The sequence below is a fragment of the Coregonus lavaretus genome, assembly GCF_964263955.1.
Source record: "Coregonus lavaretus genome assembly, chromosome: 35".
In the NCBI taxonomy this organism is placed as follows: Eukaryota; Metazoa; Chordata; class Actinopteri; order Salmoniformes; family Salmonidae; genus Coregonus; species Coregonus lavaretus.
In genome coordinates this window covers 18,685,679-18,713,289 of record NC_140022.1, presented here as the reverse complement: position 1 = coordinate 18,713,289, position 27,611 = coordinate 18,685,679, and the positions used below count along the sequence as shown (strand labels likewise).

Genomic DNA, 27,611 nt, shown 5'->3' with positions numbered 1-27,611 from the left:
GCTCCTTTTGTTTGGAGGTAGTATTCATCATCAAACCTGAATTATGTATACGTCAAAACATATTCAGCCAGCTCTAGAATAAAGTTTGTTGGTGGGTATTTGTTAGTATCTCGGTCTCTCAAATAGTGAGCTAGGGCTGCCAGCATGGGGAATGCTGGTATATAGACTCCCGACATCTAATGTGCCAAAATACCGTATTCTGTTAATCCCATTATTGGTGAGATCTTATTTATGAAGTCTATATTATTTCACATATTAAATCTCATGTGCAAGCATTGCCATCATAAGAGTCTACAAAGTTCGACAATGTGCCGAAAACCTGACATACAAATTAAGCTCCAACACAAAATGACATTTTTATTTATTTCTTAGCCAGAATAAAAGTATCTTCAAATTCATTCTATTCTCACTCTGTAGGCAAAACTTTTGTTTACAAACTAGGCTTATGAGCGGACACATTTCAATATTTCCATAGCAAGGCACAACAGAACTGCTGTAAGTAAATTAAAAACATGTCTTAACTATTTATTGTGTAGCCTAATAAATAACACATTCAGTGCAAATCAGGAACGAGACAGGACCAGTGCATTTGGCAAATGTATCTTTTCAAAAAAAAAAAGTGGATTTGCCAAATCAGTAATTTTGATAATCAAAGTCAATGTAAGAAAGGCTCTCTACACACCAGCAAAGTTATGGTTTAAGTGAGAGATAAAAAAAAGTGGTCAATTCTTGCTCTATATGGGTTTGAATGCAACTTGACTGGAAAGGTATATAATATGTAAACTCCAAGCAAAATAGATTATTATTTCACTACCAAACAACATCTACATAAAACATTGTGCATTACAAGCAGCTTATGTAAATCCAGGAGCTGGGTACCACATGATTTTAAACACTGCACCATGTCAGTTGATATACATGGAGGGGAGGGTGGGAGGGGGGCATTCAATGTTTTCTACTCTGTTTCCAACTGGGGGACTTCTTGCTTTTCTCCTGGTCTCTCAGGCTCCTCTTCTGTGTGTACGGTCTCTGCGGCCTCTGGTTTCTCTACATTGGGGTCTGGGGTCTCCTCTGTAGACTGGGCCTTTTCAACTTGGGGCTCCACTTCATCAGAAGGGGCCTCCAGCTCCTTCTCATCTGCAACCAGAAGACAGACATTAACAATACAATCTACCACTTGTTTGTTTCTGATAACAGGACTCTCTCTCTGCCTCTGAGCCACTATGTACAAATCACACATTCATAAGCCACTATAATATATTTACTGTATAATATTACTGTCAAACTGTCAGAGCAGCCTATCAAACATTACTAAAATATCAGAGAAAGAAGTGTGTGTGGGGGGGGGGGTGAGTGAATGAGTTAAAGAATTTTAACAGTCAAAACATTTAATCACTACAACTTTGTGTAATTACACAACAATAATAATTTGCAGCATGCACAGCCTGTTAATATTATACCCAATGACCCGATCTGCAAACGCTGAAGCTTTACATTACTCCAGAATTAAGTTAATTATCAACAAGTCTCAGGGTTAAAAGAGTGGAATCAGTATAATGGTCAATTGATGGTCATTTTAATGGTCCAACATGAAATAATGCAGCAACATCATTGTGATGCCATGCCATGTGTAGCTGTGATATCAGACAGAAGGGTAAAACTGGAATTTCAGTTAATTTCCTGAATTAAAAATAAATTGACCCCAACTCTGGTTGTTAGTTGCTTGATCATATTAAGATTGTGATACGATTATGGGGCCAGATGCCACAAGAAGCCACATCATTTAAATAGCCTTTAATCAGGGTAAGTGATTGGTAGGACTAAAATCATTATTTGTAAGGGAATGCAAAGCACCAGGCTGTGATAAGATGGGACCTTTGTGGTGATGGTGGACAATGGCGAAACTGTGCACTGAACTCCATGAAGCAGTTGCTAAAGACACAGTGGGCACCCTGGTAGCCACATGACTGGGACCACAGACTTCACTTTGATCAGCTATTCAAAGACAATGTATAAAGCAATGGTAAATATTATAAAACAAACATGCACAAAAATACAAAAATGGTTAATTGATCATTGAGTTTATAGCAAATCACTATGCTACATTTACCATGTAATTCTAATGACTTGAAGATTATGAATTCATGACTAACCAAGTTGGTCACTCTGTCATTTAGGTTAGTATTGTGGAGTAACTACAATGTTGTTGATCCATCCTCAAGTTCTCTCCCATCACAGCCATTAAACTCTGTAACTGTCTTAAAGTCACCTTTGGACTCATTGTGAAATCCCTGACCAGTTTCCTTCCTCTCCGGCAAATTAGTTAGGAAGGATGCATATATCTTTGTAGTAACTGGGTATATTGATACAGCATCCAAAATGCAATTAATAACTTCACCATGCTCAAAGGGATATTCAATGCTTGTTTTTTGTTTACCCATCTACCGATAGGTGCCCTTCTTTGCGAGGCATGGTCTTTGCGGTTGAATCTGTGTTTGAAATTCACTGCGACAGAGGGACCTTACAGATAATTGTATGTGTGGGTACAGAGATGAGGTAGTCATTCAAAAATCATGTTAAAACACTATTATTGCACACAGAGAGTCCATGCAACTTATCATGTGGCTTATTAAGCACATTTTTACTCCTGAACATATCTAGGTTTGTCATAACAAAGGGGTTGAATACTTAAGACTCAATACATTTCAGCTTTTCGTTTTTATTTAATTAGTAAACATTTCTAAAAACATAATTCTACTTTTATATTATGGGGTATTGTGTGTAGGCCAGTGACACAAAATCTCAATTGAATCTATTTAAAATTCAGGCTATAATATAACAAAATGTGGAAAAAGTCAAGGGCTGTGAATACTTTCTGAAGGCACTGTATGTGGTTGTCCCACCTAGATATCTTAAGATTAATGCACTAAATCACTCTGGATGAGCGTCCGATAAATGACAAATGTTTTACAGAAATGTAAAAACAGGAAAATAGTGCTATTACATAATATTCCACAAATGACTAAATTCAATGACAGGTATTTCTGTCAATATTTTAACTTTTTATAATAAACATGTATTTACAGGGTTACATATGAGTTTCTAGGGCACAACATGTGCTTCAGAAGTAGCTAGAATTCATATAGGATATACCTCAATCGATTTTTTTTATCGTATTTTCTGGCGCTCCTAAATTTAAACTAACTTTTTAAAGTTGGGAGCACCAGTGCTGTTAATTTAGAACCTGTTAATTTAGAGCCCTGAATCAAATAAATACAACTTTAATGTCAACACTGATATATTTGGGTCCGCTTAACTCCTCTGATCTTTTGACCCTTGGATTTGGCCAAGTGCTACATATGATTAGTTCATTTCCAAACGGTAACTCTAGTTACTATACCTCCAGAGGGGGTTGCGCTCTCATCAGTGGCCTCTGATGCCGCTGATTTTTCTGGGGTGGGTGATTCCGAGCGCATTCTCCGCTCAAAGCTAAATTCTGGGAGTCTTGGTGCTTGAGGTCGGGTCTTCCTTGCAGGGTTCAGGACGTAACAGTAAGCACACCTGAAAGCTAAAGGGTCATAATGTAAGTAAAATGATTTTAAAGGGAAGGTGCCATGTGCTTCAACAATTGCCCCACAATTTTTTAAAGACCTGTTGAAGATGCATAATCTGCTCAATGGATTACCCTTATTTCAATGTCATAGCTTGAGCTACTTTGGTTACAAAAAGTTGGTTGCACCAGCATATGTGAAAAACTTATGCCAAGGACATTCAACAAGCACAGCACTTACACAAAGGAATGATGATTGGCTGAGAAAAATTAATGATACAAAGTTTGTGGGAGCTGTTTTGTTAGACTTCAGTGCGGCTTTTGACATTATCGATCATAGTCTGCTGCTGGAAACACGTACAGTGGGGAGAACAAGTATTTGATACACTGCCGATTTTGCAGGTTTTCCTACTTACAAAGCATGTCGAGGTCTATAATTTTTTATCATAGGTACACTTCAACTGTGAGAGACGGAATCTAAAACAAAAATCCAGAAAATCACATTGTATGATTTTTAAGTAATTAATTTACATTTTATTGCATGACATAAGTATTTGATCACCTACCAACCAGTAAGAATTCCGGCTCTCACAGACCTGGTAGTTTTTCTTTAAGAAGCCCTCCTGTTCTCCACTCATTACCTGTATTAACTGCTACTCTACCTTGTTAACAGCACTATCAACAAGGCAGGTCCTACAGGCCCTAGTTTTGTCGCACCTGGACTACTGTTCAGTCGTGTCGTCAGGTGCCACAAAGAGGGACTTGGGAAAATTGCAATTGGCTCAGAACAGGGCAGCACGGCTGGCCCTTGGATGTACACAGAGAGCTAACATTAATGTCAACCTCAAAGTGGAGGAGAGATGGACTTCATCACTACTAGTATTTGTGAGAGGTATTGACCTGTTGAAAGCACCGAGCGGTCTGTTTAAACGACTAGCACACAGCTCAGACACCCATGCATACCCCACAAGACATGCCACCAGAGGTCTCTTCACAGTCCCCAAGTCCAGAACAGACTATGGGAGGCGCACAGTACTACATAGAGCCATGACTACATGGAACTCTATTCCTATTCCACATCAGGTAACTGATGCAAGTAGTAGAATCTGATTTAAAAAATCTGATATGAATGTATTGTAATGTTTTTAATTGTATAACTGCCTTAATTTTGCAAGACCCCAGGGGCGGCAGGTAGCTTAGTGGGTAAGAGCGTTGTGCCAGTAACCGAAAGGTCGCTGGTTCTAATCCCCGAGCCGACTAGGTGAAAAATCTGTCGATGTGCCCTTGAGCAAGGCACTTAACCCTAATTGCTCCTGTAAGTCGCTCTGGATAAGAGCGTCTGCTAAATGACTAAAATAAATAAAATAAATAAAATAAAGAGCTAATCGGGATCCATAATAAGTACAAAGCTGGCTGCCAAGCACCGACGGGCAAAGTTAATGCAGTGTTTGAAGGGTAGTGACAGAAAGCAGTGTTTCTCAAAATCTTACCAATATATTCAAATTCCTCTTTTAATGCCATGCCATTATGGGAGAAGCACTGCTGGCATATAAGGGCATATCTGGGGATAAAAGAGCATAAATATTATTGAGAAGAGATTAACCTTGAAGTTGCCTAGATGCAAAACTGTTAAAAGGAGAACTCTAGTAAAGGTCTGCCATTTAAAACTGTATGTTACAGTAACCGTCACAACTGATGAGCACAAAATAGTGAGGCCAACCAGAGAGAATACGATCATCTGCTCACTGTAGGCATAGTACTCTACGAAGCACATCAGTAAAGAGGTAATTGGAAATGCTTATTTAAGAACAGGGAGCCTCTCTGGACGGAAGTACAGACCTGTTCTGAGGGCCATCTCCCACAAGGTATTCGATGACTCTGTCCACAGCACCTCTGTCTCGAGGTAAGACGGGTCTGGCCAGGGGTGGGCCTGGGGGGTGCATACCTAACATTAAATTATAGCACATCATTCAATGACATCATAGGAACACAGTGACAATTAGTGCTTAGTTTAGTTTTTACACATTTTAATACAACAGCCTTTAAAAAACTACACAGGCTGGTTTTTAACAGGTTCTTCTTGAAATAAGGTAAGAATGTAAATCACACTTGTTTAGTGCATAATATGGCATTTAGATTTTGGTTACATAATAAAGTATTGGCTATGGAAAATAAGATCAACTATTTTAATAATCTACACAGGAAACCATTAACAACCAATAAGCAGCTTGGAGGGCTACATACAGAGCCTAGTGAAAGTCTACACACCCCTTGCAGTTTTTAAATTTTGCTGCCTTCAAATTAAAATCCCAAAAAGTAATTTACATTTGTGTTTTCCCCCCATAATGAGCCACACAACCTACTCCAAATTTTGAAAGTGAAATAAATTATAGAACCTTTTCTAAATTAATAAAAAATGAAGATGTCAGAGTTAATACTTGGTGTAAGCACATTTAGCAGCAATTACAGCTGTGAATCATTTTGAATAATTCTATAAACTTTGCACAACTCTTAGGGTAACAAAACCATTATTTTTGTCAAAATTGCTAAAACTGGTTTGATTGGGAACCATCGATGGACAGCGATTTCCAAACCTTGTCTCTGATTATCAAGCAGATTTAAGTCAGGACTGAGACTGGACCACTCAGGAACACTCAACACCTCTTGGAAACCCATTCTGGTGTGTCTGTGGCATTACAATTTTTGCAATTGTCCCGCTGAAAAATAAAACTCTATCCCAGGGTAAGGTATTCAGAGGACTGAGGCAGGTTTTCCACTAACTTTTTACCTGGGCTTTGCTACTTTAATATTTCATTTGATACTGACAAACTAAGTCCCTGCCAGTGACAAGCATATCCATAACATGATTATTCCACCACAGTACTGGAAATTACGGAGGGTTTCACTCAGTGATGTTGTATTGGATTTGACCCAAACCTGAAGTTGTTAATATAGGCCAAAAAGTTAATTTGAGTAATACTGCAAGACAACATGGCAAACAGTCTTGCAGTACTATTTAACGGTGTTGTTGCAATTATTTCTCAACCTATGCTGGTCTGAAAATGTATCCCAGACATGCTTTAAAAGCTAATTGGCGGCTCTGAGGTTGAATCATTGTTTGACATTCACTATCAAATTGAGTGACCTTGCAGAGACAGGGGAATTTATTTATATATTTTTGTCATTTAGCATACGCTCTTATCCAGAGTGACTTACAGGAGCAATTAGGGTTAAGTGCCTTGCTTAAGGGCACCGACAGATTTTTCACCTAATCGGCTCGGAGATTCGAACCACCAACCTTTTCGGTTACTGGCCCAACGTTCTTAACCGTTTGGCTACCTAGCGGTTAAGTTGTTCTTAAATCATGAGCACCACTACTTTTGCAAACAAATGGACCTCATCCCCCAAAATTGTTGATTTTGTATGAAAATATTACATCCCAAACTTATTTAGATGTGCCAGTGCCACAGCAAGGGGTGTAAAGACCTTCGCAATCAAGACTTCTTTGTGGTTTAATTTTAATTAATTTCATACATTTACATTTTATCATTTAGCCAACGCTCTTATCCAGAGCAACTTACAGTTAGGGCTTTCATCTTAAGATAGCTTAGTGGGACTAGGGCTGTTACGGTGACCGTATTACTGCCACACCAGCAGTCAAGAGTCATGACGGCAGTCAAATTCCATGTGACCGTTTAGTTATGGTAATTAGGCTTCTTTAAGCTCTGATGCTGCAGATAATCATTAGTAGCCTACCAAACTTGCAAACTGCCTGGTACTCAGCACTCTATTGTCCCTCTAAATCCCTCTGACATCAATACAAATGTATTGGAAATCTAATCGAACACTTCATGAGAACCCATGAGCTCATGTTGCACAACATTTCTATAGGCTATGCAATTGCTTGAGAAAACAGAGTTTTGATGGCCTCTATTAAAAAGAGGAGGATCCCATCAGCTCGGCCACATTTTCCAGATTGACTGACCTTCATGTCTTCAAGTAATGATCGACTGTCATTTCTCTTTGCTTATTTGAGCTGTTCTTGCCATAATATGGACTTGGTCTTTTACCAAATAAGGCTATCTTCTATATACCACCCCTACCTTGTCACAACACAACGGATTGGCTCAAATGCATTAAGAAGGAAAGAAATTCCACAAATGAACTTTTAAGAAGGCACACCAGTTAATTGAAATGCATTCCAGGTGACTACCTCATGAAGCTGGTTGAGAGAATGCCAAGAGTGTGCAAAGCTGTCATCAAGGCAAAGGGTGGCTATTTGAAGAATCTCAAATATAAAATATATTTTGATTTGTTTAACACTTTTTTGGTTACTACATGATTCCATCTGTGTTATTTCGTAGTTTTGATGTCTACACTATTATTCTACAATGTAGACAATAGTAAAAATGAAGAAAAACCCTTGAATGAGTAGGTGTGTCCAAACTTTTGACTGGTACTGTAAGTAATCAGACCCTTTACTCAGTACTTTGTTGAAGCACCTTCGGCAGCGATTACAGCCTCGAGTCTTCTTGGGGATTACGCTACAAGCTAGGCACACCTGTATTAGGGGAGTTTCTCCCATTCTACTCTGCAGATCAGGCTGGATGGGGAGTGTCACTGCACAGCTATTTTCAGGTCTCTCCAAAAAATTTAGATCGGGTTCAAGTCCGGGCTCTGGCTGGGCCATTCAAGGACATTCAGAGACTTGTCCTGTGTTGTCTTGGCTGTGTGCTTAGGGTCGTTGTCCTGTTGGAAGGTGAACCTTTGCCACAGTCTCGAGGTCCTGAGCGCTCTGGAGCAGGTTTTCATCAAGGATCTCTCTGTACTTTGCTCCGTTCATCTTTCCCTTGATCCTGAATAGTCTCCCTGTCCCTGCCGCTGAAAAACATCCCCACAGCATGATGCTGCCACCACCATGCTTCACCGTAGGGATGGTATTGGCCAGGTGATGAGCGGTGACTAATTTCCTCCAGACGTGACGCTTGGCGTTCAGGCCAAAGATTTCAATCTTGATTTCATCAGACCAGAGAATATTGTTTCTCATGGTCTGAGAGTCCTTTAGGAGCCTTTTGAATACTTATTTAAATGTGATCGTTTTTTTATTTTGAATAAATTTGCATTAAAATTTCTAAAATCCCGTTTTTGCTTTGTCATTATGGGGCATTGTGTGTAGATTGACGTGACGATTTTTTTTACATTTAATCCATGTTAGAAAAAAGGCTGTAAAGTAACACAATGTGGAAAAAGTGAAGGAGTTTGAATACTTTTCAAATGCATGTTCAATTGTATTCTTCATACTATAAAATAATACCACGGAATTCTAAGCAAATGTTGTCTGCTAAATGAACTACTGTAGCCCACAGCCATATGATATAGCTAGATCAGGACCTAACATAAGGACAACTCAGAGAATGCTATTCTGTTCTTCTGAAATAGACTACATTTTCTTCATATCATGTTTCTTTAGACCTGTCTAAAATAAATAATGGATTTATTGTGATGGTGTAGGATTTGGTGTACATGGATTTATTACACTTTTTTAAATGTAGATGTTCCAAAGGTCTGCATCAGTGGCTTGTAGGCTATGCGTGGAAGCCAGGAGATGCTAAATGTGTTTATGTTAATTAACGGTCAATTACTGTGAGACCAGCAGTTATTTGCTTGACAATCACCAGCTGACAAAATATAGTGAGTGGGACCAGTGGACTCAATAGGCTTAGCGAATGAGGAGCGGATGTCGTCAACCTTCTTGTCAAAGTGGCTGGCAAAGTCATCCACAGAGAGGGAGGAGAGAGAGGGAGGAGGGAGAGGAAGGAGGTGGAGGATTAAGGAGGGAGTAAAAGGTGGAAAATACTTTCCTAGGGTTAGAGGCAGAAGCTTGAAATGTAGAGTGATAGAAAGTGGCTAAAGAAGCGGATACAGAGGAAGAGAAGTTAGAGAGGAGGAAGTGAAAGGATGATAGGTCCTCCGGAAGTTTAGTTTTCCTCCATTGTCGCTCAGCTGCCCGCAGCCCTATTCTGTAAGCTCACAATGAGTCACTCAGCCACGGAGCAGGAGGGGAGGGCCGAGCAGGCTGGGAGGAAAGGAGACAGTGCGAGTCATAGGATGCGGAAAGGGAGGAAAGTAGGGTCGAAGAGGCAGAATCAGGAGACCGGAGGGAGAAGGATTTAGCAGAAGAGAGAGATGATAAGATCGAAGAAGAGAGAGTAGCGGGAGAAAGAGTGAAGATTGCGACGTCGCATGACCATCTGGGTAGGGGCTGAGTGGCTAGGGTTGGAGGAGAGGGAGACAGAAAATGAAACAAAGTAGTGATCAGAGACCTGGAGGGGATTGCAGTGAGATTAGTGGGCAAACAGCCTCTAGTAAAGATGAGGTCAAGCGTATTGCCTGCTTTGTGAGTGGGAGGGGACTGGGAAAGGGTGAGGTCAAAAGAGGCAAGGAGGGAAAAGAAACAGTTGGAAAGAAATTAATCGAAGGCAGACGTCGGGAGGTTGACGTCACCCAGTACAAAGAGCAGTGAGCCATCAGGAAATGAGTTTCACTTGGAAAATGTTGAGTAGGTTGTGTAGATCAGTTTAATCCCTTTTTAGATTGAAATTTAAGGCAGCAAAATGTGAAAACTGTGCAAGGCAGTGTAGACAAATCTATTCAAGCAATGATAGTTATTTTCTACACATAAGATCATACACAATTATTGCCTGATGATCTTCCCTGATTGAAATACTGTCTAGAAATACTGTCAGACTGAACTTGCTATTGATTACATAGCTTTTTTCACATGGTGGGGTCACCTAGAAGTTTCTGATATCAAAATAGGGTCGTGGGCCACAAAAGTTTGGTAAGCCCTGATATAGGTGGACCTGAAAGCGCTATAGAATGTTTGTACAATTCTGGCCAAAGCAGCCTACAGTTTACTAACTATCCTATTAGAGCTTTACTCACCCATTCCTGGGATAGGGGTACAGGGGGTCATAGGGGGTCTCCTCATCATGGTCTGCTGGGCGACCGCAGCAGACAGGCCTCTATCCGGGGGTCCTCCTGGGGCCGAGTGAGGAAGGGGACCAGTAGGTGTGGCTACAGCGCCCATGGGGGGGCAGACACCAGGAGGGGGGGTCATGGGAGTTCCCATGACAGGGGGCCTCATGGCTATGTTGCGTTGACGGAGTTCTGAAGAAGAGGGACATGTAGAAAAGGTATTCTTTCTCAAATGGGGGACACTACACAACTGGTTCTCAGAGTTCTTGCCGTGCTCAACGGCAAAACGGCAGGAGATGGCATCTAGGATTTGACACCAGCAACCCTTGGTTGCCGGCTCACATTATGCCAGATTTTTCCTGTCTGATTAGGGATTCAAAACGGCAACATTCCGATTGCTAGCCCATCTCTCTAATGGCACATTTCCATACAAGATTTACCCCAGTGTTTTACCCAAAAGGCTCAGGCTTTTTTGTTTCCATCTACGTGGACCGGCACCAGTGTCTCACTGGGCCATGGCTCCGGTGGACCTGCTCTCACTTGGGGCCAAAGCCAGGCCACTGGTACTTTTCAGCTGGCATTTGCATAACACTGGCTATCTGTGAACTTTTACACCTTCTCACAAAGCAACTGTTTTGATTATGCAGAGGTTGTTGATTCTGCACTTCACAAGTCCTCACTGTCAGCTCTAGCTATGGAAACACAATTTCCCAGTATAACATAAGTGTGTATACACTAGTGCAGGGGTGGGCAACTTTTTTGCTCGAGGGCCACATCGGGATTTCGATAAAATCAACAGAGGGCCACGCAGATTATTTTGTTGTTGACCGATTTGTTTGTCAATTTATTTCTGGGCCAGAAAAAGGGCAGTAATTTCATAGTTTGCCCAACCCTGCAGCATTACATCAAGAATACCTGCCAACCCCATTGATTGAACTGAAGTCCCCAAGGGGCATTGAATAAACAACTTTTCCCACAAGTGTTCACTCCATTATGGTAAACGTATTTGTTCATAGTCTAAAAGGTAGAGAAAGGGAAGTGTGCGACTGCTCTCCTGAAGTGGCGCAGCGGTCTAAGGCACTGCATCTCAGTGCTTGAGGCGTCACTACAGACCCCCTGGTTCGATTCCAGGCAGTATCACAACCGACCGTGATTGGGAGTCCCATAGGGCGGCGCACAATTGGCCCAGCGTCGTCCAGGTTTGGCCGGTGTAGGCCGTCATTGTAAATAAGAATTTGTTCTTAACTGACTTGCCTAGTTAAATAAAGGTTTTTTTAAAATAAAAAATTCTACAGGACTGTTGGCTCAGGCTCACACCGTGAGCACATGAACAGATACATTCTATGTAACCTAGTCAACCACAGGAATTGTGGTAGCAATCAAAAGGAAAGTAAGACATTTATAGTTTCTCAATCTCTGGTTTTATGATTCGATACAGAAACACAACTAATGTAGAGAGGATGCCTTTACCTTGGCCCGTTCTAGGAGTCATCTGACCTGGCCTGACTGGCGTGAATTCCATTTCCTTTAAAAATTAAATAACAATCTCAGATCAATTCATAATTGAAAGAAATAGCAGAATAAATAATTGATTCGTTTTCTTTAAAAACAGACACTGTACTTGCCACTTTTTTATTTGCTTCAGGATCAAACCTCTCAAGAATTAACTTGGCATTTTTGTAGGTTTCAGTCTCCATCACCTCTTCCAACTGTAGAAAAAAAGTACCAAAAATAAATTGGTTAAGGAACTCTATCTGCACAGCATTGGGTTGCAAAGGGAGGGTATATTACCATTAAACTACAAGAATTTTAGTAGATTTCAAGTTAAAATATATATATATACACACACTACCAGTGAAAAAGTGGTCCTCTGTAGCTCAGCTGGTAGAGCACGGCGCTTGTAACGCCAAGGTAGTGGGTTCGATCCCCGGGACCACCCATACAAAAAAAAAAAAAATTATGCACGCATGACTGTAAGTCGCTTTGGATAAAAGCGTCTGCTAAATGGCATATTATATTATTATTATATTATTAAAAGTTTGGAGACACCTACTCAAGGGTTTTTCTTTATTTTTACATTGTAGAATAATAGTGAAGACATTAAAACTATGAAATAACATATGTAATCATGTAGTAACCAAAAAAGTGTTAAAATAATTAAAATATAGTTTATATTTGAGATTCTTGAAATAGCCACCATTTGCCTTGATGACAGCTTTGCACACTCTTGGCATTCTCTCAACCAGCTTCATGAGGTAGTCACCTGTAATGCATTTCAATTAACAGTTGTGCCTTCTTAAAAGTTAATTTGTGGAATTTCTTTCCTTCTTAATGCATTTGAGCCAATCAGTTGTGTTGTGACAAGGTAGGGGTGGTATACAGAAGATAGCCTTATTTGGTAAAAGACCAAGTCCATATTATGGCAAGAACAGCTGAAATAAGCAAAGAGAAACGACAGTCCATCATTACTTTAAGACATGAAGGTCAGTCAATACGGAACATTTCAAGAACTTTCAAAGTTTCTTCAAGTGCAGTCGCAAAAACCATCAAGCGCTATGATGAAACTGGCTCTCATGAGGTCCGCCACAGGAATGGAAGAACCAGAGTTACCTCTGCTGCAGAGGATAAGTTCATTAGAGTTACCAGTCTCAGAAATTGCAGCCCAAATAAATGATTCAGAGAATTCAAGTCACAGACACATCTCAACATCAACTGTTCAGTGGGGACTGTGTGAATCAGGCCTTTATGGTAGAATTACTGCAAAGAAACCAATACTAAAGGTCACCAATAAGAAGAAGATACCTGCATGGACCAATAAACAGGAGCAATGGACATTAGACCGGTGGAAATGTGTCATTTAGTCCAAATTGGAGATTTTTGGTTCCAACCGCCGTGTCTTTGTGAGACGCGGTGTGGGTGTACGGATGATCTCCGCATGTGTATTTCTCACCGCAAAGCATGGAGGAGTAAGTGTTATGGTGTGGGGGTGCTATGCTGGTGACACGGTCTGTGATTTATTTAGAATTCAAGGCACACTTAACCAGCATGGCTACCACAGCATTTTCTGAGGCTGGTAACTCTAATGAACTTCCAGTGGCGGTCCTCATGAGAGCCAGTTTCATCATAGCGCTTGATGGTTTTTGCGACTGCACTTGAAGAAACGTTCAAAGTTCTTGAAATGTTCCGTATTGACTGACCTTCATGTCTTAAAGTAATGATGGACTGTCGTTTCTCTTTGCTTATTTGAGCTGTTCTTGTCATAATATGGACTTGGTCTTTTACCAAATAGGGCTATCTTCTGTATACCTTGTTGTGACAACTGATTGGTTCAAACGCATTAAGAAGGAAAGAAATTCCACAAATTAACTTTTAAGAAGGCACACCTGTTAATTGAAATGCATTCCAGGTGACTACCTCATGAAGCTGGTTGAAAGAATGCCAAGAGTGTACAAAGCGGTCATCAAGGCAAAGGGTGGCTACTTTGAAGAAACTTTTATTTGTTTAACACTTTTCTGGTTACTACATGATGCCATATGTTATTTCATAGTTTTAATGTCTTCACTATTATTCTACAATGTAGAAAATAGTAAATATAAAGAAAAACCCTTGATTGAGTAGGTGTGTCCATATACACACATATACATTTAATTTTTAGTCACTTAGCAGACGCTCTTATCCAGAGCAACTTACGGGAGGAATTAGGGTTAAGCGCCTTGCTCAAGGGCACAGACAGATTTTTCACCTAGTCGGCTCGGGGATTAGAACCAGCGACATTTCGGTTACTGGCATACATTTACATTTACTGGCACTACGCTCTTAACCACTAAGCTACCTGCCGCCCTTTACACACACATATACATACAGTGGGGGAAAAAAGTATTTAGTCAGCCACCAATTGCAAGTGTTCCCACTTAAAAAGATGAGAGAGGCCTGTAATTTTCATCATAGGTACACGTCAACTATGACAGACAAATTGAGAAAAAATAATCCATAAAATCACATTGTAGGATTTGCAAATTATGGTGGAAAATAAGTATTTGGTCACCTACAAACAAGCAAGATTTCTGGCTCTCACAGACCTGTAACTTCTTCTTTAAGAGGCTCCTCTGTCCTCCACTCGTTACCTGTATTAATGGCACCTGTTTGAACTTGTTATCAGTATAAAAGACACCTGTCCACAACCTCAAACAGTCACACTCCAAACTCCACTATGGCCAAGACCAAAGAGCTGTCAAAGGACACCAGAAACAAAATTGTAAACCTCCACCAGGCTGGGAAGACTGAATCTGCAATAGGTAAGCAGCTTGGTTTGAAGAAATCAACTGTGGGAGCAATTATTAGGAAATGGAAGACATACAAGACCACTGAATCTCCCTCGATCTGGGGCTCCACGCAAGATCTCACCCTGTGGGGTCAAAATGATCACAAGAACGGTGAGCAAAAATCGCAGAACCACACGGGGGGACCTAGTGAATGACCTGCAGAGAGCTGGGACCAAAGTAACAAAGCCTACCATCAATAACACACTACGCCGCCAGGGACTCAAATCCTGCAGTGCCAGACGTGTCCCCCTGCTTAAGCCAGTACATGTCCAGGCCCGTCTGAAGTTTGCTAGAGTGCATTTGGATGATCCAGAAGAGGATTGGGAGAATGTCATATGGTCAGATGAAACCAAAATATAACTTTTTGGTAAAAACTCAACTCGTCGTGTTTGGAGGACAAAGAATGCTGAGTTGCATCCAAAGAACACCATACCTACTGTGAAGCATGGGGGTGGAAACTTCATGCTTTGGGGCTGTTTTTCTGCAAAGGGACCAGGACGACTGATCCGTGTAAAGGAAAGAATGAATGGGGCCATGTATCGTGAGATTTTGAGTGAAAACCTCCTTCCATCAGCAAGGGCATTGAAGATGAAACGTGGCAGGGTCTTTCAGCATGACAATGATCCCAAACACACCGCCCGGGCAACGAAGGAGTGGCTTCGTAAGAAGCATTTCAAGGTCCTGGAGTGGCCTAGCCAGTCTCCAGATCTCAACCCCATAGAAAATCTTTGGAGGGAGTTGAAAGTCCGTGTTGCCCAGCGACAGCCCCAAAACATCACTGCTCTGGAGGAGATCTGCATGGAGGAATGGGCCAAAATACCAGCAACAGTGTGTGAAAACCTTGTGAAGACTTACAGAAAATGTTTGACCTGTGTCATTGCCAACAAAGGGTATATAACAAAGTATTGAGAAACTTTTGTTATTGACCAAATACTTATTTTCCACCATAATTTGCAAATAAATTCATAAAAAATCCTACAATGTGATTTTCTGGATTTTTTTCCCTCATTTTGTCTGTCATAGTTGACGTGTACCTATGATGAAAATTACAGGCCTCTCTCATCTTTTTAAGTGGGAGAACTTGCACAATTGGTGGCTGACTAAATACTTTTTTCCCCCACTGTACATACTGAACAAAAATAAAAACGCAACATTTAAAGTGTTTGTCCAATTTTTCATGAGCTGAAATAAAACATCCCAGAAATGTTCTATACACACAACATTTTTATTTATCTCAAATGTTGTGCAGAAATTTGTTTACATCCCTGTTGGTGAGCATTTCTCCTTTGCCAAGATAATCCATCCACCTGACAGGTGTGGCATATCAAGAAGCTGATTAAACAGCATGATCATTACACAAGTGCACCTTGTGCGGGGGACAATAAAAGGCCACTCTAAAATGTGCAGTTTTGACGGAGCGTGCAACTGGCATGCTGATTGCAGAAATTTCCACCAGACCTGTTGCCAGAGAATTGAATGTTAATTTATCTACCATAAGCCGTCTCCAACGTCATTTTAGAGTATTTGGTAGTAAGTCCAACCAGCCTCACAACCGCAGACCACATGTAACCATGCCAGCCAAGGACCTCCTCATCTGGCTTCTTCACCTGCGGGATTGTCTGAGACCAGCCACCTGGACAGCTGATGAAACTGTGGGTTTGCACAACCGAATAATTTCTGCACCAACTGTCAGAAACCTTCTAAGGGAAGCTCATCTGCGTGCTCGTCGTCCTCACCAGGGTCTTGACCTGACTGCAGTTCGGCATTGTAACTGACTTCATAGGGCAAATGCTCACCTTTGACAGCCACTGGCACGCTGGAGAAGTGTGCTCTTCACAGATGAATCCCGGTTTCAACTGTACTGGGCATACGGCAGACAGCGTGTATGGCGTCGTGTGGGCGAGCGGTTTGCTGATGTCAACGTTGTGAACAGAGTGCCCCATGGTGGCGGTGGGGTTATGGTATGGGCAGACAACGTATACAACTGCATTTTATCAATGGCAAATTGAATGCACAGATACCGTGACGAGATCCTGAGGCCCATTGTCGTACCATTCATCCGCCGCCATCCCCTCATGTTTCAGCATGATAATGCACAGCACTGTGTCACAAGGATCTGTACACAATTCCTGGAAGCTGAAAATGTCCCAGATTTTCCATGGCCTACTCACCAGACATGCCACCCATTGAGCATGTTTGGGATGCTCTGGATCGACGTGTACAACAGCGCGTTCCAGTTCCCGCCAATATCCAGCAACTTCGCACAGTCATTGAAGAGGAGTGGGACAACATTCCACAGGCATCAATCAACAGCCTGATCAACTGTAGGCGAAGGAGATGTCGCGCTGCATGAGGCAAATGGTGGTTACATCAGATACTGACTGGTTTTCTGATCCATGCCCCTATTTAAAAAAAAAAAAGTTATGTGCCCAACAGATGCATATCTGTATTCCCAGTCATGTGAAATACATAGATTAGGGCATAATGCATTTATTTTAATTGACCGATTTCCTTAGTAACTTTAACTCAGTAAAATCTTTCAAATTGTTGCATGTTGTGTTTATATTTTTGTTAAGTGTATATCAGAAAACATCTAGTGGCTTTTTGGGGTACTTCAGATTATCACAGGTGTCTATCTCTGGCCCTCTGTGTGGCCTTTGCACAAAATATATACAATAATTGAATGACAAATATGTAAAACATTATCCTAAATATAAACCATCAACTAAGTGAATACCGTTTGTTTACTATGAGGGTTTCAGCATTGATATATTTGTTAATATACCTTTATTTTACTATGTCTTTGTTGTAAATGTTGTGAGAAAAGTCAATAGTTGGAAGAGTTGCAGAGTTAATTGAAAATAATGTCATTGTAGATGCTTTTTTCATTAATTAGGCAATTTTCTCTTGAACCATATGGTCTATCCACTAGAAACTCAAGGACAATATGGACACAGATATACAAAAATGAATACAAGTACAAATTACCAAAGTCACCATTGCTTGCCATAGATGACCTGTTAATTACCAAAATTACAGAAGACTCCGGTAATTTTGGTAAATTTCCGGTAGCTTTGCAACCCTAGCAGAGCAAATATTTTTGATGACCTTTTTAAATACACAAAAGCTACAATAACATGATAAACACTAATGGTAAATCATAGGGGAAATACCTTACAACAGGATTTAAAAATAATTTTATGCTTATACCATTATCCTAGTGGTTTCATTTGTTGTAACCGAAAATGTGTACTCTGTGGCAGAAAAAACTCTGTTCGTGAACACCAAAACTGCCAAGTAAGGAAATTCTGATTTTGCAAGTCAGCAACCATATGGTTTGCAATTCAAATTTGCATCAGGAAAACACCAGTGTGAATTGTTTGCTAGTAGAAGATAAATAATAACACGCAGCAATATCGATAATGGGGTGTGAAAATCCATCAGCCACAATTATTGGAAGTTATTAGACATGAAATCCTCTAAATGCTTACTGCTATTAATTTACAAAGGATCGTTAAGGGAGCGCTTTATTGAACACAGTCTCTCTGCCAATTAGCCTGCTGTCTGCATTGATTTTAGATAATTTCTTAGCACTGGGAATTAGGGTTTGGGTCACAGGGGTGTATTATGCATAGATCAGCACAAATTACATCATAATGGGTTTCAAAGGTCAGAGCGCATGAGAGTTGTGCAAGGAGCTCCAGACACGATTAAACGTTTAGGACTATTAAAAGGCAATCAGGGAAAGTGTCATTGTGTCATTAAGATATCAGCTCTGGATCAATGACAATGACACGTTTACTTCAAAACACTAAGGGCTGGTTTCTCCATTGAGCATGCTTTTTAGTCAAGGACTAGGATTAATTTGTGCCCAGGAAACCAGCCCTGCCCTGAATGATATAAAAATAATTGGAAGATATAAAAATCTACACTTACGATTTTTCTTTTTCCAACTTTTAAATCTTCTAGTTTGTCATCTGAAACAAAAGTGACGAGGCATGCGTTGTTGAGTATTTGTCATGAAACACACATGCATTTTCAAACATCTGCATTTTAAGAGACATTTACATTAATATATATACAGTGGGGAGAACAAGTATTTGATACACTGCCGATTTTGCAGGTTTTCCTACTTACAAAGCATGTAGAGGTCTGTCATTTTTTATCATAGGTACACTTCAACTGTGAGAGACGGAATCTAAAACAAAAATCCAGAAAATCACATTGTATGATTTTTAGGTAATTAATTTGCATTTTATTGCATGACATAAGTATTTGATCACCTACCAACCAGTAAGAATTCCGTCTCTCACAGACCTGTTAGTTTTTCTTTAAGAAGCCCTCCTGTTCTCCACTCATTACCTGTATTAACTGCACCTGTTTGAACTTGTTACCTGTATAAAAGACACCTGTCCACACACACAATCTAACAGACTCCAACCTCTCCACAATGGCCAAGACCAGAGAGCTGTGGAAGGACATCAGGGATAAAATTGTAGACATGCACAAGGCTGGGATGGGCTACAGCACAATAGGCAAGCAGCTTGGTGAGAAGGCAACAACTGTTGGCGCAATTATTAGAAAATGGAAGAAGTTCAAGATGACGGTCAATCACCCTCGGTCTGGGGCTCCATGCAAGATCTCACCTCGTGGGGCATCAATGATCATGAGGAAGGTGAGGGATCAGCCCAGAACTACACGGCAGGACCTGGTCAATGACCTGAAGAGAGCTGGGACCACAGTCTCAAAGAAAACCATTAGTAACACACTACGCCGTCAAGGATTAAAATCCTGCAGTGCACGCAAGGTCCCCCTGCTCAAGCCAGCGCATGTCCAGGCCCGTCTGAAGTTTGCCAATGACCATCTGGATGATCCAGAGGAGGAATGGGAGAAGGTCATGTGGTCTGATGAGACAAAAATAGAGGTTTTTGGTCTAAACTCCACTCGCCGTGTTTGGAGGAAGAAGAAGGATGAGTACAACCGCAAGAACACCATCCCAACCATGAAGCATGTAGGTGGAAACATCATTCTTTGGGGATGCTTTTCTGCAAAAGGGACAGGATGACTGCACCGTATTGAGGGGAGGATGGATGGGGCCATGTATCGCGAGATCTTGGCCAACAACCTTCCCTCAGTAAGAGCATTGAAGATGGGTCGTGGCTGGGTCTTCCAGCATGACAACGACCCGAAACACACAGCCGGGGCAACTATGGAGTGGCTCCGTAAGAAGCATCTCAAGGTCCTGGAGTGGCCTAGCCAGTCTCCAGACCTGAACCCAATAGAAAATATTTGGAGAGTGCTGAAAGTCCGTATTGCCCAGCGACAGCCCCGAAACCTGAAGGATCTGGAGAAGGTCTGTATGGAGGAGTGGGCCAAAATCCCTGCTGCAGTGTGTGCAAACCTGGTCAAGACCTACAGGAAACGTTTGATCTCTGTAATTGCAAACAAAGGTTTCTGTACCAAATATTAAGTTCTGCTTTTCTGATGTATCAAATACTTATGTCATAAAATAAAATGCAAATTAATTACTTAAAAATCATACAATGTGATTTTCTGGATTTTTGTTTTAGATTCCGTCTCTCACAGTTGAAGTGTACCTATGATAAAAATTACAGACCTCTACATGCTTTGTAAGTAGGAATACCTGCAAAATCAGCAGTGTATCAAATACTTGTTCTCCCCACTGTGTGTGTGTGTGTGTGTATATATATATATATATATATATATATATATATATATATATATATATATATATATATATATATATATATATATATACACACACATACACAGTACCAGTGAAACATTTGGACACACCTACATTCAAGGGTTTCTTTATTTGTTACTATTTTCTACATTATAGAATAATAGTGAAGACATCAAAACTATGAAATAACACATATGTAATCATATAGAAACCAAAAAAGTGTTAGTCACCCTTTGCCTTGATTACAGCTTTGCACACTCTTGGCATTCTCTCAAACAGCTTCACCTGGAATGCTTTTCCAACAGTCTTGAAGTTGTTCCCAATTATGCTGAGCACTTGTTGGCTGCTTTTCCTTCACTCTGCGGTCCAACTCATCCTAAACCATCTCAATTGGGTTGAGGTTGGGTGATTGTGGAGGCCAGATCATCTGACGCAGTACTCCATCACTCTCTTTCTTGGTCAAATAGCCCTTACACAGCCTGGAGGTGTGTTGTGTCATTGTCCTGTTGAAAAACAAGTGAAAGTCCCACTAAGCGCAAACCAGATGGGATGGCGTATCGCTGCAGAATGCTTTGGTACCCATGCTCGTTAAGTGTGCCTTGAATTCTAAATAAATCACAGTGTCAACAGCAAAGCACCCCCACACCATCACACCCCCTCCTCCATGCTTCCCGGTGGGAATCACACATGCGGAGATCATCCGTTCACCTACTCTGCGTCTAACAAAGACATGGCGGTTGGAACCAAATATCTCAAATTTGGACTAATCAGACCAAAGGACAGATTTCCACCGTTCTAATGTCCATTGCTCGTGTTTCTTGGCCCAAGCAAGTATCTTCTTCTTATTGGTGTCCTTTAGTAGTGGTTTCCTTGCAGCAATTCGACCATGAAGGCCTGATTCATGCAGTCTCCTCTGAACAGTAGATGTTGAGATGTGTCTGTTACTTGAACTCTGTGAAGCATTTATTTGGGCTGCAATCTGAGGTGCAGTTAACTCTAATGAACGTATCCTTTGCAGCAGAGGTAACTCTGGGTCTTCCTTTCCTGTGGTGGTACTCATGAGAGCCAGTTTCATTATAGCGCTTGATGGTTTTTGCGACTGCACTTGGAGAAACTTTCAAAGTTCTTGAAATGTTCCGTATTGACTGACCTTCATGTCTTAAAGTAATGCTTATTTGAGCTGTTCTTGCCATAATATGGACTTGGTCTTTTACCAAATAAGGCTATCTTCTGTATACCACCCATACCTTGTCACAACACAACTGATTGGCTCAAACGTATTAAGGAAAGAAATTCCACAAATTAACTTTTAAGAAGGCACACCTGTTAATTTAAATGCATTACAGGTGACTACCTCATGAAGCTGGTTGAGAGAATGCCAAGAGTGTGCAAAGCTGTCATCAAGACAAAGGGTGGCTACTTTGAAGAATCTCAAATATAAAATATATTTTGATTTGTTGAACACTTTTTGGTTACTACATGATTCCATATGTGTTACCTGATTAGTCCTGTAGCTCAGTTGGTAGAGCATGGCGCTTGCAACGCCAGGTTTGTGGGTTCGTTTCCCACGGGGGGCCAGTATGAAAAATGTATGCACTCACTAACTGTAAGTCGCTCTGGATAAGAGCGTCTGCTAAATTACTAAAATGTAAATGTGTTATTTCATAGTTTTGATGTCTTCACTATTATTCTACAATGTAGAAAATAGTAAAGAAAATAAGGAAAACCCTTGAATGAGTAGGTGTGTCCAAACTTTTGACTGGTACTGTACATATTTTTTTTTTTTACAATGACTTGCAATTCAAAACAAGACAAGCTAAACTTAATGTAAAGAAGAGAATCCTATGTTTGTAAAAACAAAAATGTGGTGGTGGATGGGCCAATAAAAAATATACAATTTAAAATAAGAGAAGCCTTACTGTTTCTTTCTGTTCGCTTTGAGAAAAGGAATATCAGCAGCTTCCTCATAAACCACACTCTGAAAAGCAATCAGGAATATTAGAATGCAGCAGAAACAGTCTTCCATTGTTGAATAGTTACTCAGAAAAGCAGTTCAGAGAGAGCATCACTTTCTGTGGTAAAGCAATTTGTGATCAATGGAACAATACAGAAGATTCTTCACTTTGAAGATTATGTGGTGGTGTTTTTACTTGGCGGGACATTTTGATGACCTGAATGAGTAGCATAGGCCTACATATTGAAAAGTAACTTTGGCATTAGATACACAAAACCAGAACAGTTGTGGAATAAGATGAAATATTGATTGAAACAATAAATATAAAACATCTATGTCTGTGCTTGGGAGATTTCATGTTAATGAAAAATGTGTGGATGCTCGGCATCTTCTCTGACTTATGTGCCCCGAGGTACTTTTGAACTGCCAACAAACATCTTTACAAAGTAAGCTACATGCACATAATAGTATACATACTTAAAGAGGCAATCTGGAATTAGTGCATACATTTTTTTACTTTTAAATAAAGGACAGCCATTGATTGATTCTTGAAGAATACAACTTATGAATGCCTTATTTACCATGTTTGTAAACAATGTAATTTCAAACAAACACTGTATAGCTATAAAACATGATTTTGATCAGTGCCGTCTATGAATTTGAGAGTGGGTACATTCCTCCAGTCCCATGGCTCAGCTGTTATCCCAGATTGCCCTTTTAAGGTTATGTGTGACAGAGGACAGAGTAGGCTATACTTACAATATAGGAAATAAAAATAAGGGCAAAGTCATCACGATGCGTCCTGTCCATTGTTCGGGGAGATACCAGAAGTAAACACTTATGCAAGTAATAAGATAGAGCACAGATGAATACAGAAGTAGTCTTCCCACCCACAACTTCTCCAGTCTCTGATTCTTCGCTCTAAATTCCTCAAGGTCCTTAATATCCTGAAAAGACAACAAAATGCCATGACAAGTATTTAAAAAAAGAAAACAGGTCACTATAGTTTGATTATATTAAATAATGGAATGCTTGGGTAATGCCAGAGTATTAACCCAGCCTTATGCTACACATGAAAAGGGTTTTGTAAAATGTTAAGCTTTGTTTCTTCTAATTCTTCTCAAAAAAGTATAACCTCTTTCCTAGTATCTGACGGCCAATGTGCTGGCCAAAGTCAGAGTTGTAGACATCTGTGCCTATCACTAAAATATCAAAACAGATCACTGCCTGACTGATAATTACAGGGGGATACAAGATGAAGCTCATGGACAGGACTGCGGGAGAAGCTTGGTCCTGTAGGTAGCTTAGTGGGTAAGAGCGTTGTGCCAGTAACCGAAAGGTCGCTGGTTCTAATCCCCGAGCCGACTAGGTGAAAAATCTGTCGATGTGCCCTTAAGCAAGGCACTTAAACCTAATTGCTCATGTAAGTCGCTCTGGATAAGAGCATCTGCTAAATGACTAAAATGTAAATGTATATTGACTGTAGAAACTGTTTTTAATACCAGAAGCCTATATAATGTTGAAAAGTAGGGATTATAGCAATATTTAACCTAATACTTACCTTGTCAATGCCTTCTAGAAGTTCAACCGTCGTTGGTTTAGCCTGTTCGAAGATTAGATACAATTTACTTCTGAATCACAAAACAAATGGCTAGGACCATATGTGTGTGCTGAATGCAATGTTTTTGCTCTCTCTGAATATAAAAGGTAACTAGGCTAATATGTATAAAAGACAACTGTCCCTATAATAGATATTATAAACATCTGTAACTTCAACACATCATGCATGCCCTCAAACAACGCCAAAAACATTGGCTCAATTCCATTTTGAAACTAGCCAGACAGTACAGTATAGTTGACTAGTCAGTGATGTAGGCTACTTGATTGCATTAAACTGAAAGCTTGAAATGCTAAGGGAGCATTGGGTTGGTAGCTAGCTAGTTAGGCCGTTGAGTAGACATATTCTCCAGATGTATGTGGCGCAGCGGTCTGACTGGTTCGATTCCAGGCTGTATCACAACCGGCCGTGATTGGGAGTCCCATAGGGCGGCGCACAATTGGCCCAGCGTCGTCTGGGTTTGGCTGGTGTAGGCCGTCATTGTAAATAAGAATTTGTTCTTAACTGACTTGCCTAGTTAAATAAAGGTAAAAGTAAACATTTTAATAAGCGCAGATATCGACTCTGCCACATGAGCATGGTGTTGTGGCACAGTCGATGGACTGCTGGGCCAGAAGATTAAGGGTTCCCACATCTGACACAAATGTAATGAAACAGGAGTGCGGCTCTAACCCTCAACCTTCTGGCCCGAAGCCCAGCGAGCCATCGACTGTGCCAAAAAAAGCATGCTCAAGTGGCAGAGTCGATATCCGCGCTTATAAACCAGCGTCGCTAGAATCCTTAGATAGCTAGTGTAGCTATAATAATCCTAATGTTACGGACTTGTTTAACGTGCATATAGTTACCTTCCACCGGGAAACAACAGCACCCATCTCTGTAGAATGTATTGGTGTCCCGCTCCTCGTCTTTGTCCACTCTTTCCTTTATGTTAGCTAGCTGCCTAAAACTGTTGAAAAGTAAAGGTAAGATATAGCTAGCTACCTAAACAATAACTCAGACAGCTAACGTTAGCTAGGTAAGATTACAGAATGGAAAGTGCAAACGATAGCAAGCCCATTCAGATGGTTGTTACTGGCTACAACGTAGAAATTAATGAAAACAAAAATGTCTGGTCTTAATTTACAGTTAGGGTTAGGCATAAGGTTAGCAGTGTGGTTAATGTTAGGTTTAAAATCTGATTTTAAGAAGATACATTTGAGAAATAGGCAGGGTAAACTTTAGCCATAATTAAGACTTTGTGGCTGTGATAACTAGTGGAAATCCCATTCAGAGACAAAAAGTCAAAGCTAACGCTAAACAGCCCTGACGTCCTGGCATGTCCCATTGAAGCCCCTGCAGGAAAATACTCACTTGTTGGGCACGACCGTGATACGGTTTTGTAATCATGAGTCACTCAACATAATTGTATAGACTAACGTAACACTGTAGATTGATGCTAGTGATAGCTCGCTAGCTGACAATGATATAAACTGGCTAGCAGCATACGCTACGTTACCATGTAACGTTAACCTAACGTTAGTGTGTTAAAAACAGACAGACATTGAAATACATCCAAGTCTGCTACTTACGGTTGCTTGCTAGCTAGCTAACGTTAGATAGCTTATTGTCATGCAAGAAAGAGTCAATAACAACACTGGGGGAATTCGGTTTCTTCTTCTCCTTCTATGCTATAATGGCGGTCCGCAAACAAACGTTTAGGGTGCACGGCGCCAACTACTCTGCTGGAGAGTGTGGTCATCACGGTTTACTACATACAGTAGTAGCTCTAGCAACATCAGTATAAAATCAAATAAACACAAAAAACATAAACCCTCCTACCTAATAATGAACTACTAAGGACATAAAAAAGAGCCCTACAAACCCTTCTCGATTCCCCAAATCCCCCCCAACCCTGTCCAACATCAATAACCGTACACATAAATGTTTCCCTCTCTTCAACATACTTACAACAATACCACAACACATGCTCCACCGTTTCACCGAATATACAATCTGGTCACAAAACATTCACATACTTGCCAACCAGATGTAATGATGAGTTCAATAAACAATGTCCTAGTCACAATTTAGCAAACATCACCTTCCTAGTCTGGCCTTTGACCTTTCTTTGGAGGGCATAAAAATGCTGGCCCTTGGTCTCGGAGTAGATACAATTGCGTAGTATGATATTCACAGGGGATAAAAAACGAAGGTTATCAGAACATACACTACATGACCAAAATGTACAGTTGAAGTCGGAAGTTTACAAACACTTAGGTTGGAGTCATTGAAACTCGTTTTTCACCACTCCACACATTTCTTGTTAACAAACTATAGTTTTGGCAAGTCGGTTAGGACATCTACTTTGTGCATGACACAAGTAATTTTTCCAACAATTGTTTACAGACAGATTATTTCACTTATAATTCACTGTATCACAATTCCAGTGGGTCAGAAATTTACATACACTAAGTTGACTGTGCCTTTAAACAGCTTGTAAAATTCCACAAAGTGATGTCATGGCTTTAGAAACTTCTGATAGGCTAATTGACATCATTTGAGTCAATTGGAGGTGTACCTGTGGATGTATTTCAAGGCCTACCTTCAAACTCAGTGCCTCTTTGCTTGACATCATGGGAAAATCAAAAGAAATCAGCCAAGACCTCAGAAAAACAAATGTAGACCTCCACATGTCTCGTTCATCCTTGGGAGCAATTTCCAAACGCCTGAAGGTACCACGTTCATCTGTACAAACAATAGTACGCAAGTATAAACACCATGGGACCACGCAGCCGTCATACCGCTCAGGAAGGAGACACGTTCTGTCTCCTAGAGATGAATGTACTTTGGTGCGAAAAGTGCAAATAAATCCCAGAACAGCAGCAAAGGACCTTGTGAAGATGCTGGAGGAAACAGGTACAAAAGTATCTATATCCACAGTAAAACGAGTCCTATATCGACATAACCTGAAAGGCCGCTCAGCAAGGAAGAAGCCACTGCTAAAAAAGCCAGACTACAGTTTGCAACTGCACATGGGGACAAAGATCATACTTTTTGGAGAAATGTCCTCTGGTCTGATGAAACAAAAATAGAACTGTTTGGCCATAATGACCATCGTTATGTTTGGAGGAAAAAGGGGGCCCTTGCAAGCTGAAGAACTCATGAGTGGCGCAGTGGTCTAAGGCACTGCATCGCAGTGCTAACTGTGCCACTAGAGATCCTGGTTCGAATCCAGGCTCTGTCGCAGCCGGCCGCGACCGGGAGACTCATGGGCGGCGCACAATTGGCCCAGCGTCGTCCAGGGTAGGGGAGGGAATGGCCGGCAGGGATGTAGCTCAGTTGATAGAGCATGGCGTTTGCAACGCCAGGGTTGTGGGTTCGATTCCCACGGGGGGCCAGTATAAAAAAAAAAGTATATATATATATGTGTTCACTAACTGTAAGTCGCTCTGGATAAGAGCGTCTGCTAAATGACTAAAAATGTAAAAAATGAAGAACACCAT

General features: G+C 40.7%; 1 protein-coding gene across 5 annotated transcripts; it reads right to left on the bottom strand.

Moving 5' to 3' along the window:
* Nucleotides 1–337: 337 nt before the first annotated feature.
* On the bottom strand, nucleotides 338–25,813 carry LOC311109461 (endoplasmic reticulum junction formation protein lunapark-B-like). 5 transcript variants are annotated; one of them, XM_084152374.1, is made up of 14 exons: nucleotides 25,698–25,782; nucleotides 24,975–25,075; nucleotides 24,073–24,114; nucleotides 23,271–23,458; nucleotides 22,477–22,535; nucleotides 18,787–18,827; nucleotides 12,154–12,237; nucleotides 11,999–12,053; nucleotides 10,496–10,720; nucleotides 5,390–5,495; nucleotides 5,041–5,111; nucleotides 3,401–3,568; nucleotides 1,876–1,995; nucleotides 338–1,137 (listed from the first exon to the last, which is right to left on the bottom strand). In XM_084152374.1, exons 2-14 carry the CDS (start codon nucleotides 24,999–25,001, stop codon nucleotides 956–958), a joined length of 1,368 nt encoding a protein of 455 aa, XP_084008500.1. In that variant the 5' UTR covers nucleotides 25,002–25,075; nucleotides 25,698–25,782; the 3' UTR covers nucleotides 338–955. The 5 variants fall into 5 exon arrangements, with proteins under 5 accessions (XP_084008500.1, XP_084008501.1, XP_084008502.1 ...); XM_084152375.1 differs by having other exon boundaries at nucleotides 24,975–25,069; nucleotides 25,698–25,777; XM_084152376.1 differs by lacking the exon at nucleotides 1,876–1,995 and having other exon boundaries at nucleotides 25,698–25,813.
* Between the last annotated feature and the right edge of the window lie 1,798 nt (nucleotides 25,814–27,611).

What these genes read in the sequence shown, in the direction of transcription:
- LOC311109461 (XM_084152374.1), bottom strand. Translation starts at nt 25,001, where the DNA reads ATGGGTGCTGTTGTTTCCCGGTGGAAG. An exon ending in GAGCGCAACCCCCTCTGGAG is followed by an intron (nt 1,996 to 3,400) that starts GTATAGTAACTA and finishes GTCTTTGAATAG; the next exon opens with CTGATCAAAGTGAAGTCTGT. An exon ending in TGTCCACCATCACCACAAAG is followed by an intron (nt 1,138 to 1,875) that starts GTCCCATCTTAT and finishes TTCTGGTTGCAG; the next exon opens with ATGAGAAGGAGCTGGAGGCC.